Source organism: Adiantum capillus-veneris, chromosome 27 (assembly GCF_014529385.1).
Source record: "Adiantum capillus-veneris isolate H3 chromosome 27, ASM1452938v2, whole genome shotgun sequence".
Lineage (NCBI taxonomy): Eukaryota > Viridiplantae > Streptophyta > Polypodiopsida > Polypodiales > Pteridaceae > Adiantum > Adiantum capillus-veneris.
Window position 1 is genome coordinate 12,462,143 of NC_140957.1, and position 14,025 is coordinate 12,476,167.

The 14,025-nt window shown below is 43.8% G+C and overlaps 1 protein-coding gene across 2 annotated transcripts in view; it reads right to left on the reverse strand.

Moving 5' to 3' along the window:
* The window catches only part of LOC147421514 (peroxisome biogenesis factor 10-like), a 55,865-nt gene extending 44,587 nt beyond the window's left edge, over nucleotides 1-11,278 (reverse strand). The window contains exons 1-2 of one of the 2 annotated variants that reach the window (XR_015186865.1): nucleotides 11,083-11,278; nucleotides 10,789-10,917 (exon numbers count right to left, since the gene is read on the reverse strand). Coding sequence is in view for 1 of the 2 variants with exons in the window: in XM_086503739.1 (XP_086359865.1) it covers nucleotides 10,789-10,917; nucleotides 11,083-11,092 (139 nt within the window). In the remaining variant the exon portion in view is untranslated. The remainder of the gene's footprint in view (nucleotides 1-10,788; nucleotides 10,918-11,082) is intronic. The other variant, XM_086503739.1, reaches the window with a different exon arrangement.
* Nucleotides 11,279-14,025: the final 2,747 nt, after the last annotated feature.

A 14,025-nucleotide genomic window follows, 5' to 3' on the forward strand; every position in this document is an offset into this window, starting at 1 on the left:
AAGCTCGGCAAAGTTCTGTACTCTCGTCCATTGTGTTGGGATCGGTACCCACACAATCTGGAACCAGTCATGTTTTCATCTTGCCTTTTCTTCCACGTTCCTCGGCTGCTCTCGAACTCTCGGGCATTTCGTCGTCCTTGTCATTCTCTTCTTTTTGTGCCTTTTTAGGGCACTTCGCAAAGATATGTCCATGCTCCCGCATCCAAAGCACTTCCCCTCCCTGATGAAGCGAGCTCTCTCCTGAGGAGTAAGCTTGGGTCGTGCATCCTTCTTTTTTGGGTTGCTCTTTCTCTTTCTACTTTCATTTGCTGAAGTCTGTTCAGCTCGTTGTGTCATGGCCTCATCGGTGGGGTAGGTCAGACTGCCAGAGTGAATGGCAAAACCCCGTTTCGCATGACTCAGCAACTCCTGAATAGAAGCTAACTTCTGTTCCAAGCAGTGATCTCGGATCTCTGTAGGTAGACCCAAGGTAAACCGCTCAATCTGTTCTCTGAACGAGATCTTCTTGAATGAAGAGGCGGGTAGAAAAGAGCTCCAGAATCTCTCACAATAAGTGTCCACTGTATCTTTCTTGGTCATCCGAAGATAGTTCCAAGCAGCTCGTATATCGCGTTTATACTCTTGAGTCAGCCAAGAAGAAACAAAAAGCTTCTTAAATTTCAGCCATTTAACTTGCGCAGTCTTGTTTAAAAGAAGCATGGACCACCAAGTTCGAGCATTCCCCTTAGAGTAAGGGACAGCTCTCCGAATCTTAAGAGTGCTTTGAGTGACGTCCTCCCGTGAAAGCGATGTCAAACTGCTGTACAAAAGACAAAGCCTTCGAAGCATCTCTATATCCCGAAAACGTGTCAAATTTAATTGACTATCCACCTTCCTTAAACTCTTAGACCTTCTTGCTTTTATCTTCCAGAAAGTCATATTGGTTGGCTTTATAAAAATTCTTCTTCTTTGCATAAAAGTTGCCGTTGTCAAAGTCTGAACTGCCTGTAGACGAGTCCTCTGTAGAATTGTCGCTCACTGGGCGAGATTTAGACTTCTTTGCCTTTTTCTTGCCCTTTGCAAAGTGTTGTTTCTTGCGTTGCTTTTTGCTTTTTCGGTCTTCTTCGCTCGAGTCAGATGAGCTAGAAGAACTGCCAGAAGAAGAAGAAGAAGAAGAAGAAGAAGAAGAACTGGGTACTTCTTCAAACCGAACACGCTTCTTCTCTTTCTTTGCCTTTTCAAATGTCGACTAACGACCCAAATAGCTCGGGAAGTCAGTGCCTTTCTTCTGCTTTTTGTCGTGCTTTTTAGCTTTGTTTTGCGTGTCAAAAAGGTGAGCAATCTGTGCATCAACCACCTCTTCTAATTCCTTCTTTGAGTATTTCTTGTGAGCGCAGAAGGTTTCTTGAGAGCGGGTTTTGGGGGTGGTGGTGTGGTTTTCTGCCACTGCTCGTGCACTTCCTGAAAAGAAGTCTCGCTCATATATTTTGCAAATTTTGGATCCTTCACAAAATTGAGCATCATCTTTGTTGCATCGCCGATCAATTGACGACGCTCCATCTCTCGTCGCTTCGCCTGAGTAGGCCGAGGTAGGCCATACTCCTTGCCGCAATCTTCGTTGTGATCCCTTCCCGCATCTTCGGATGCAGAGGGAGTCGACTGATCCTTGCGTGAAGCCATAGGTGCCGCGGAAAAAAAAAAATTGGGATCGGATTTCCCGTAGAAGAGAAATCGACCGTGCTCTGATACCACTGTAACAAACTTGGACATTCCAAGTCAAGATTCTACCACGATAGCACCAAATAACCACTTCAAAACAGTTCACAATTCACAATTTATTCAACATTGGCCCGGTGGAGTTCCGTGCCTAGAGATATTGGCCCCAAAGACTGGCGCCCCTTTCGATATTTCTTTTTGTATTAATCTGAGTTCAAAGTACAGCATGTAGAAGGCAAGAAGAATGTTGTGGCTGATGCGTTATCAAGGAAGCCACAAAATTTCAGTTGTATCAATTCCTTATCATCATGAGCTAGATGACATGAAGGAACAGTATGCTATTGATGAAGATTTTGCAAGGATCTTTGAACAGTTGCAAGATGGGCAACATCATGAGCACTACCTCCTCAAAGATGGTTTTATAATGATGCATGGCAGACTTTGTGTCAGAAGGCCATTGCGACATAAGGTCATGGAAGAGAGTCATGTCCCACCCACCGTATGCAGGGCATCGTGGTATTGATGCGACAGTTAAAGTGGTATAGACATTTTTCTATTGGCCTACCTTGAGGAGAGAGGTGGATGCCTTTGTGCGAGCATGCATAATTTGCCAAAAGGTCAAGTTTGACTGGCCAAAGGCACCAAGGTTGTTACAATCACTGCCAATTCCGGATAAGCCATGGGAAAACCTTGCTATGGACTTTATCTTTGATCTTCCAAGAACGCCAACAGGGAATGATGGTATATGGACCATTATCTGCAGGTTTAGCAAGCAGGCCCATTTTATCCCTGTTAGGAAGAAGATAAAATCTGATCAGATGGCACGCTTGTTCATGTACAATGTGTGCTGAAATGCTATGCGTCAGATAATAAGGGCAAGTGGGAACAGTATTTGCCTATGCTTGAGTATGCGGAACAGTAACTGCCACAAAATGCCATTCCCTATTACGGGTACTCACGTTTGAAACATGGAACGGGGATTCGGAACGAGAACTTAGAATGGGGACGGGAAACGGAAACCCGAAAACGGCCATTTCCTGTTACTATGAAATATGGTGCATTCGTCGACTGGCAAAGCACCTTTTGAGATTGTTGAAGGCAGCAAAAAAGTTCTTGTCAGGTGCACATCTAACCCTATGTGTACGTGGACAAGCTACTTTATGACATGGGTTCAGTCCAGTTCAGTCAGTCTAGAATAAGAAGTGATATGGCACTTTTGTGAGTCTGTTCGTAGACCGTGCATGTCCAGGCACTTAGAATAGATGCATATCCTCTGGTTGCACACAGCATGATCATCAGATTTCCATCAGAACCCATCAGGAGCATTTTAACAGTGCATAGACCTATTTTTTCTATTTTTGACATTTTTCACTTATTATTTTTAAGTGACTTTTGTTGGAAACTGGGTAGGGCAATTCTAGTAAGAATATATATAAGAAAACCCTAGCGCTAGCATTTCTGGCAAGAGAGGCAGCAGGAACTTCGGTTCAACAGGCACCTTCTCAACAGGACCTCAAGCAAGCCTAGCGTTTTTGCATCACAGCAAGGACCTAGCATTTTTCATCCACAAACCAGCCTTGGCATTTTTGCATGGCAGATCAATCTCAACGACAACAAGACACAGCAGATCAGCCCTAGCGTTAGTAGATTCCACAACAACACAGCAGATCAGCCCTAACGTTAGCAGATTCCCCACAGCAGACAGATTTCAGCCAGTGTTTTGAATTGCAGATCAGCCCCTAGCGTTTGCAGTTCTACCACGATAGAACTCAGAAGAACACCACCGTTTTCAGTTTTAAGCATAGACTCATCGTAGTTCAAGTCCCAAACCTCGCAAATCTCACCTTCCCGCAGCAGATCCTCGGTCAGATCCAACACAGTTTGCACTTTCAACCCGGAAAACGCTGATGTCAGCATCTGCGTTTTTAGCACGTCGTCGTTGCATCGTCGCCATCGACATCGTCACCGACATAGAGTCAGAATTCAGCAGATAAAGATTTGCAGATTTCAGCCCTTGGCATTTTTAGATTTCAGCCCGTCTCGTCGTCGTCCTCATCGTTGCCGACATCGTCGGCAAGTCCAAGCATTATAGAGATTTGTGCAATCAATAGTAGACCGCTTTTGCCATAGAGAGTGGGGCCTTCGGAGGAGGGTTTTGACAACATCTGGTGTCGTATTCTTCTCTCTCTCTCTCTCTCTCTCAGCACCTTCATTCAAGTGTTCACTTTGTTTGTGTCCATTGCACTCTCTCACTAAAGGAACGGAAGGCTCTCTCCCTTCCGTAAGTAAAGGAACCCTTGAGCACAGTTCGGAGCACTCATCTTGAGCAAAGTTCAACATTCACTCCCGTTGCACCTTACATTGGTATCAGAGCTTTGGCAATGTTCTGTATCACTCAAGGAAAGAACCACAAGATTTTATTTTTTTTTGCTTGTTGTGGTCACACGTAAGCCAATTCCACTTAGGCGTATCGATTTCTAATCTTGTTTTTGAAGAGTGACAAGAAACCCAAGAAAGAAGGCCTTGTGCCTCTTTTCACTCATTGAGATCGGACCGTGCACTTAGCGGCCGGCCAATCGACGTGAGGTGGGAAAAAGCAACCTTGGTGTGAGCGCAAGGCCGCCAAGGGGTGCGCCCGCGGAAAAGAGAAGAGCTCGGGTGAAGAGAAGATCCTTCTCTAATACAGATTGCAAGCTAAAGAAGAACCTCAAGAACTCCAGAACCTCAAGAACTCAAGAACCTCAAGACCCTCAAGAACCCAAGACCCAAGACCCACAAGAACCCAAGTTCCTCGTGAACTTAAGAACCCAAGACTTCAGTGGATGATCATCACCCGAAGCGGAATGGATACTTCGCATGGAGGTGGTGAGCATGGGAGTGGCGAAGAAGAGTTTTCCCCACCAAGAGGTTTTTCCAACCCTCCCCCTTTCCCATCCACGCCAAAGATTGCCCCAGATCCTATGGCAGCTTACGACAAGATGATGATTGAGAAAGAAAAAGGAAAAGGAGCAGCTTTTTCCAAAGCGTAGCATGAGATACTATGGACCTTTCCAGATAAAAGAAAAGATAAATGATGTCTCCTTTAGACCAAAGCTGCCCAATACTTGGAGAATTCACAATGCTTTTCATGTGAGTCTCTTGAAGCCTTTTAAAGGCGATGTGCCCGATGATGAGGAGCCAGATGAGCAACCCAAAGTGGAGGAAAGCGAGGAGATACTCGTTCCAGAACACATACTGGCACATTAAGATAGAAAGATTAAAGATAAGGTGATTAGGCGGTTCTTGGTTAAATTCAAGAACTATCCTGCATTGGATGCGAAGTGGATGGAGGAGGACCTAGCAGATACTCCTCAAATTGTGAACCTTTACCTTGAAGCATTCGGTTTAGCGTAGTCTACTTCGATAGAACCCCGATTCAGCATGGGCGAATCTAGTGCAGCGGGTTTGCACAAGAGGGGAGTCACTCCGCTCCTTTGTCGACAGATTGCTCCGATTTTTGATATGGAGTCACTGATGTCCCTTTGGGTTTCAGGGATACTGCTAAGCTGACAGTATTCTGCTATATGACTTTATGAACTCGAATTCACGATAATGAAAATGATATTGATTGATTTGTACTTGACTTGTTTGAGTGCAGGAATTGATAGACGAAATGACTGCAACATTTCGGTCTCATAAATCTCTATAGACATGATTGCAATATGGATTAGTTAATCGAGCATCTGTGAGGTCCCGACTGGATCTAGATTTGATTGCTAAATACGTTGCCGATTGATCATGGTCTGAGATTTGGAATGAATTTTGAATGTGATTTGTCATGTGACGTCCTATGATGTCAAGTGATGTCTTGTGATGTGACTGTCGATTGGTACATGTGCTAGATGTGTTGTTCCTAGTGCGTCGGTACTAACAGTCAATGTTTGCTAAGACAATTTATGGCCTCTGTATGTTTTGCAGGCGTAATCGAGGGCGATTACAATGCTTTCAAGAGGGGGTATGTCACAAATGGCTAACATGGCAGCAGACCCCGGGACACACACACTGTCGCGTGGCAGTACGGACCCGCAAAAAGCGCTAGCAGCGCAATTTCCGAAGCTGCTGACATGGCCTGCCGTACGGATTTCTTGGTTTTACGCTGGCTGAAAAATCAATGGCAGCTTTTCAGGCTTATTGCTTTATTTTTAGAAGCTTTTAAGCTTTTGATTTTGGGGCTCTGCTTTTGGGCATCCCTTGTACCAATAAATGGGCAGGGCCTCACTTCTAAGAGCATCTGGACGCAGAGTGTGAGAGTGAGCACCTACCCACTCTCTTGTACTTTGAACACAGATTAATACAAAAAAAAATACTGAAAGGGGCGCCAGTCTTTGGGGCCAATATCTCTAGGCATGGCACTATGCCGGGTCGTGTCGACTCAAGTACAAATTGCGAACTGTTTTTGAAGTGAATCTCTGTTCTGTCGCGGTAGAATCTTGACTTGGGGTGTCCAAGTTTGTTACACTGAACTCAATCTTGTCAAACACGAGCTACAGAAGGAGGAACACATAGCAGAGCTTCAAACAAAAGTACAAGAATTGACAACAAAGCAAACAACAATGGAAGAGCACCACCCAAAGATTGAAGAAGAGAATTCTAAGGTAAACCAGCAAAGCTTTTCAAAGAAGTTTTCTCTGTTATTAAAAGAAAGGAGAGAGTACAAAGCAAGAAAGACATATCCGAATTGGAGGTCTTCTCGATGGATGGGACACACAAAGACATGAATCTAAACAAGATGAATTTGAATATACTGTAGAAACACATATATTGACTAGAGGATTGTCTCGGGTGGCCCTTTCATCGAGCTCGGAGAACCACTGCATGTGGAGGTCAAAGGAAAACAGGCAAAGGTCTTACTATGATAAGAAAGAAAAGATAGCAGTTATGAAGCAGACAAGGTCCTTAAAAGGTATGTCAATTTGGGTATCAGTCGAGCTAACACATACCCAACTAAAGAACAGATCAGCAAAATCAAATAAAGTAAGAGAAGCATGAAAGAAGGGAAAGTGAGCATTCTACAGAGGAGGGAAAGCCATCATTAGAGACTTTGTCGACAAATCACCTTCAAACATGATACATGATGAAAGAAACAAGGTTATACATCTTTTTTCTTTTTATGGCAAGCATGGGTGATACATGTTTGTAATGATAAACTCATGACCAAGGAGCTCTCAGCTACTGAGGTTGTTTATTCTATTTTCGTTTTTGCTGAGTTGGAAGACAATGTAAAAAGTGTACTTTGATCTGTCTCATAGGTCAGTTTCGGCCTCTAGTGTACCTCTCTCTCTCTCTCTCTCTCTCTCTCTCTCTCTCTCTCTCTCTCTCTCTCTCTCTCACGGATGTGCCACATCCTCACTTTGTGCACCCATGTCTTGACTTCGGTTGTTCTAAAGTTGAAGTGTTATGAATTTTCAAGTTCCAACATGTGTTTGTTGTTGATTCATCGCCTCGCCAATGGCTTGACAATTACAGCAGAAGGAAAGGAAAGTAAGTTGGAGCCTGCCGATCGGAAGAGCGGGCCCGAATATAAGTCCAGGCTAGCGTGAATCTCAACAAGAACTACGGTAGAATCCGTGGGATGTTGATGTGGTAGTACAAACAATGCGAACATGGCACGTACAGACAATGATGACATGGCAAACTGATTGCTTGCAACGTTTGGGCGACAGTTATTGAAAGCATTGACTCGTAGCTTTTGGCATCTGTCACACGCTTGGACACCCAAGTTGGAAATCGGGCACGACACACGAGAGAATCACTTAAAATACTTCACAACTTACAAATCACAGTGCAATTTGGTCGACACGGCCCGGCGTAGTTCTGTGCCCAGAGAGATTGGCCACAAAGACTGGCGCCCCTTTCGGTATTTCTTTTATATTAATGCTTGAGCAAAGTACAACACTCGAGGGGTCCTCTGCTCTCAGACTCTGCGTCCTGATGCTCTATAGAGTGAGGCCCCTAAGGGTCCTTTTATTCTTACAAGGGATGCCCCAAAAGCAAAGCCCCACAAGCAATAAACTCAAAAGCAAGAAGTCCCAAATGCAATTGGTCAAAAATCTGCCAAGAAAAGCAACTAGCCCAATTTGCGGAAATCTTTACAGGCTCTTAGCGCAAAATCAGAGGATGTCCGTACAGTCTGCCACGTCAACATGTCAACGCTTTTTGCGGGGGCTCCGTACAACAGCCACGTCAGCAGCAGCTAGAGCGAGTTTCGGGGTACCACGTCATTATCAGCCTATGTCCGCACAATGCTACAACGTCATCATTTTCTGACATACCCCCCTCTTGAAAGAATCATAATCGCCCTCGATTAAACCTGCAAAATCGGACATAAGCATTAAACCAGTTCAGTAGACACTGACTCTAAGTACCAACGCACTAGACGACACAAATCCAGCACTTGTACATAGACGACAGTCACATCACATCACATTTAAATCACATAACATAGAATCTAGGATCGTGATTCCTGGGGACATATTTAGCAATCGCATCTAGATCCGCACCGGACCTCACTGATGTCACTTTAACTAATCCCATATCGCGATCACGTCCATGGATTCTGTTCTAATCTAGGAGCATGATTTCTGGTAACGTATTTGACAGTCGCATCTAGATCTATCCCAGATCTCACTGATGTCGGATTGACTAATCCCATATTGCGATCATGTCCATAGATTTCTGCACTCGAGCACTGTCGTTTGCGAGTGATCATTCCATTTGCACTCAAGCACTGCCGTGTGCGAGTAATCATTTCCGGGGATCCCAATCCATCACTAAGTTCATACTGAACAGAGTGCTTCAATCATTCAGTTTTGCCTGTGTGACAATCTCATCCTGCAGGAACTTTTGATGCAATTACGACAGTTCCGTTGAATCAGTCGTGATTCAAAATTCATGATTTGATATCACGTTCATTCGGGAGTTGTCACTGCTCCAAAATCATCATCATCTCATTCTTAATCCTGTTACCTATTCACAAATACCAGATTCTTTTATTAGTTTCAGTCAAAATTCATGATAGTTATCGTTGTCAGGTTCATTCTGGAGCTTTCATTGCTCCGAATTCGTCATTCATTATTATCGATTTCACATGTTATCTGCACACATCTAAGCAAGTTCTTCCAGAGACCATTAATCATCTTCGAAAATTCCTATTTTAAATTTCTTCATTCACACACTTAGTTCATACCAAACACAATGTTTCAATCATCTAGTTATCTCATCCATCCAAAAGTCTTGATGCACCTAGATCATTGTGTAGTCATCTCATCCTACAGGAACTTTTTATGCGCTCACCACAGTATCCAGTCATCTCATTCATATGGGAATCTTGATGCACTAGAATCATTCAACATGCGTTGTCATCCATTCATTCAAATTCATCATTCTTATCTTGAATCGTGGATCCATTCTTGAGCTTCCGTCGCTCCCGACCTCAACATCTCATCCTCGATTTCTCATGCAAACCAAGTAAGGAGATGGCTCACCTCGTTGCAAAAGAGTGTATGTATAGCTTTATGCTTCCCAATCCATGCACATGCAAGTTCATCGCTCCTATTTCGAGTTATCTAGAAACAACCAGATTGTCAGTACATCAGTATCCCTTTCAATGTCCTTTCCAGTACCTGGTTCATCTTCTGGGTAACACTTATGTTCCAACTCTTCCTGTGAGTAAAGCTTTTGCTTTCCACTCATCTATCCTTTGAGCTTTCCACCCCGTCCTGAGAGGAGACTCAATGGCCTCATGCCATATCAAGTGAATCTCATCAATCGGGTAATTCTTCAAGTGTTTTGCAAATCTCGGGTTCCTTGGGTACTTGATCAATTTTTTCACACATTGTCAACCTCCAGTTGACGCTTATACTTCGCTTCTCTGTCGAAAAATTTGCCCAAATCTTCATTCTTTTCTTCAATTCCCGTGCCGAGTTTCAACTTTTCTTTGCCTTTCCACTAAGAGGTGTTATCTTGCCAAATTCTCCACGAGAACCCATGTGGAATCTGGGATTCTTTATGGCTTATGCCCTGTAAGACAAAGCGATGAAGACGGGCTCCCGAGCACGATGAAGTAAGGGTGGGAGTGGCTAATAAGTCCGAGGTCGGGACACGAAGATTCTTCAATAACAAATTCCAAAAATGTGCCCCAAGTGCCCTGTCTGCTCTTTGATAGGACCGGTATGCTTTGAGAAAAGCACACGCCTGATGCTCTGATACCATTGTCACAGGCTTGGGCACCCCAAGTCAGAAATCGAGCACGACACACGAGAGAATCACTTAAAATTCTTCACAACTTTAAAATCACAGTTCAATTTGGTCGACACGGCCCGACATAGTTCCGTGCCCAAAGAGATTGGCCCCAAAGATTGGCGCCCCTTTCGGTATTTCTTTTATATTAATGCTTGAGCAAAGTACAACACCGAAGGGGTCCTCTGCTCTCAGACTCTGCGTCCAGCTGCTCTGAAGAGTGAGGCCCCCTAAGGGTCCTTTTATTCTTACAAGGGATGCCCCAAAAGCAATAAACTCAAAAGCAAGTAACTAGTCAAAAATTTGCCAGGAAAAACAGCTAGCGCAATTTGCGAAAATATGTACAAGTTGTCAGCACAAAGTCTGGGGTTGTCCGTACAGTCTGCCACGTCAGCATGCCAACGCTTTTTGTGGGGGTTCCGTATGGTAGCCACGTCAGCAGCAGTCAGAGCGAGTTTTGGGGCATTCGTACAGTCTACTTCCATGTCATCAACACAGACATCTTAGGGGCAAGTGCATCTCACTAGAGAACTAGCCCCACTATGTCTTGTCTCAAACCCTCTTTCAGGTCAAGTATTCTATTGTTTCAGTTCAGTTCGTTATGCTATTGTTCTGTTTCACCTCTTTGTCGGTGACTTGCCAATTACACTAGGCATCCCCTACATAGATTAAGCGAGAAATCACGTGGTTTGCTACCTACCAGTAAATTTTGGCGCAAATAGCTTTGTTGCAGTAATTAAAGTCAAAATGATACAATGTGAAAATTATAAAGAAACATGGCGACTGCACAGCATCAAAGTGGAGTAGGATCCATACCAAAGATACAGCTGTAGGCATCATGGCAAGCATCACAAAGCTGATTTACGTATTGTGAGTCCTTTTGATCAGCTCGCATTATTTCCGGGTGGGGTGCTGGAGGAAACCGCCTCATGGGCGTGCTGGTTCCTATACACAGAAGTCACAAAGTTGGATCAAAGCGTCGGCTAAAATAAACAATGCATGCTTTCATCATCAAGCCTGCACAAAAACAAGGTAAATGCGGTGCTGCTGGCAGTGGACAAGGAAATCAATTTCCAGCTCTATGACGCACAACGGAGATAAGAGAGGTACCTTCACGCATCTTCAACTATTTTATGTCATCACTACGGTGAGCTCGCCATGTTGAAGCACCTGTGAGGCGAAGCGTGCCATTACGTCAAAGTGCGTCTTCACTCAAAGAATCCATTTGAGGCGGGCAGCGCAAGCACTTTTTGAGTCTCCTTATTGTTCGCGTTTCTATGGCGCTGGCTTCTAGGGCATCACGTAGCTAATAATAAGAAAAGCAATGGTGCCATGTGGCACCGTTGAAGCAGCTAAGAAACGAAGCTCTTTTGGTCATACGCAATGTCTACTCATAAGCCGCTAGTAGGAGGTACCACCTGAAGAAAATTCAAAAAATAAACCATTAGGAAGGGTGATTAGTGGAAGCCTGGAAGGTCTCTCTCTCTCTCTCTCTCTCTCACCTTTCCCTTTGGGATATCGTCGCCTCGATGGCTTCTCTCTCTCTCTCTCTCTCTCTCTCTCTCTCTCTCTCCCTCTCCCCCTTTGGGATGTCGTCGCCTCGATGGCTCTCTCTCTCTCTCTCTCTCTCTCTCTCTCTCTCTCTCTCTCTCTCTCTCTCCCCTTTCCCTTTGGGATGTCGTCGCCTCGATGGCTTCTCTCTCTCTCTCTCTCTCTCTCTCTCTCTCTCTCTCTCTCTCTCTCTCTCGTGCTACAGGATGGTCGCTTGCGCTATGTGTGTACACCAGACAGGGCTGAGGGGAGAGGTAGGAGAATCAGACGGCTGTCATAGATTTCCTTCTCTCTCTCTCTCGTTTCTGTGTCCGAGCGAGGTGTTGCAAGGCCCCTTCTCTCTCTTTTTCTCATTGCGACAATGGTTGCGCCGCGATCTCTATGTCCCCTGCTTGCTCTCTCTTTCTCTCACTGCGACAGTGGTCGCGCGATTCTCTTTGCCTCCTGTCTACAAGAGTAGTCGCTGTTGAATCGCATGCGTGCGTCATTGCTGCGTTGTCGGAGGGAAAGATGCGAAAGCATCTTTGGTTTTTTTTTAAGTCTCTCAGTAGTAGGAGTAGTAGTACGAGTAAAGACTTGGGATGGTCACTTATTAAGAAATCTATCATATCATGTGAGTTAACCAAAGAGGGTTATTAATACTATAAAAAATGTGTATTTTTATGTGTACATTAGAGAAGGATGGGGTAATAGGCCCATAATGTGTATATAACATTTTATTGGATATTATTAACAAAACATTGAATGGAAGTGATTACGTCAGGAGATTATTTTGATTAGTATCTACTCTCAAAGTAAAAGGACCTATCTCTAGTAACTAATACCACCATCACCCATTCATATCAATCAATATGTGAGTCACATCTTATTTCTTGTTCAACCTGTTCTGCTTACCATATGGGAGCTTCAAATACGAAAACACCATGAACTTGGTACTTGGGATTTTAAGAGTTTGACAAATTTTCCAATTAAAACCCAATTAGCTAGCAAAGATAGGATATTAATGAATCCACAAAAGGGCAATGAAAAATCTCGACATAGCATGCCATAAACGTTTTAAAAAACGTACCATTGGTTTGCTAGCCATTGTACAAATTCATATAGCCAAATTGTTCACACAGGGCAATGAACCTAGCAAAGGACATCTCATCCAACACTAAAAGTCCATGTCCCCTCCCTTTTAATGTCCCCTCCCTTTTATCACTCGTGCCATTTGCATTAGCAAAAGGTCTTTTATTTTATGCTCAAAACCAACCGATCAACCTCACAATCAATTACAATTGATAGTAGTGATAGAAAAACACCTATATAGTGATGGTATAGTATTCTTACATTGCAAAAATGGCATGCAAAGCACCATAGAGAGATGGATATGAAGATGAATATTGACTACTAAGTGTCTTTCTTAACACCTTTATAACAGAACTAACTTTGGTATCGGACACAGCATGAAAGAAATTTTAGATGCTCACATTCCCCCGGGAGGTAAGCTGGGACGTGGACACCGGGGACTTTATGATACAGTGAATAATTCTCTCCACTTCCAATTAGGACTTGCTTTAGCTGCTTCGGGAGTCATCGCCTCCCTTGTTGCACAACATATGTATTCCTTACCCACCTATGCTTTTCTAGCGCGGGATTATACGACCCAAGCAGCACTATATACTCACCACCAATACATTGCCGAGTTTATCATGGCAGGAGCTTTTGCACATGAGCCATCTTCTTTCTTAGAGATTATGATCCCGAGCAGAATAGAGATAATGTGTTGGCAAGAATGTTAGAGCACAAAGAAGCAATTATATCTCACCTAAGTTGGGCTAGTTTATTTCTGGGTTTTCATACGTTAGATCTTTATGTTCATGACGATGTAATGCTAGCCTTCGGGACTCCGGAAAAACAGATTCTTATTGAACCCGTATTTGCTCAGTGGATTCAATCTGCTCATGGTAAAGTTTCATACGGTTTTGACGTGCTTCTATCTTCAGTAGATAGTCCAGTAAGTAATGTTGGTCAGGGCTTGTGGTTACCTAGCTGGTTGGACGCTGTTAGCAGTAGCAATAATTTGTTATTTTTAACGATTGGTCCCGGGGATTTTCTCGTTCACCATGCCATCGCTCTAGGTTTACACACCACTACACTAATTTTGGTGAAAGGTGCTTTAGATGCACGCGGGTCCAAGTTGATGCCGGATAAGAAAGAATTTGGTTATAGTTTTCCTTGAGATGGCCCCGGCCGAGGGGGAACTTGCGACATTTTTGCCTGGGATGCTTTCTACTTAGCTGTCTTTTGGATGCTGAACACAATTGGATGGGTTACCTTCTGTTGGCATTGGAAACACATTACTTTATGGTAGGGCAATGCTGCTCAATTCAACGAATCTTCTACGTATCTAATGGGATGGCTAAGAGATTATTTATGGCTAAATTCCTCGCAGCTTATTAATGGCTATAACCCCTTTGGTATGAACAACTTATCTGTGTGGGCATGGATGTTTTTGTT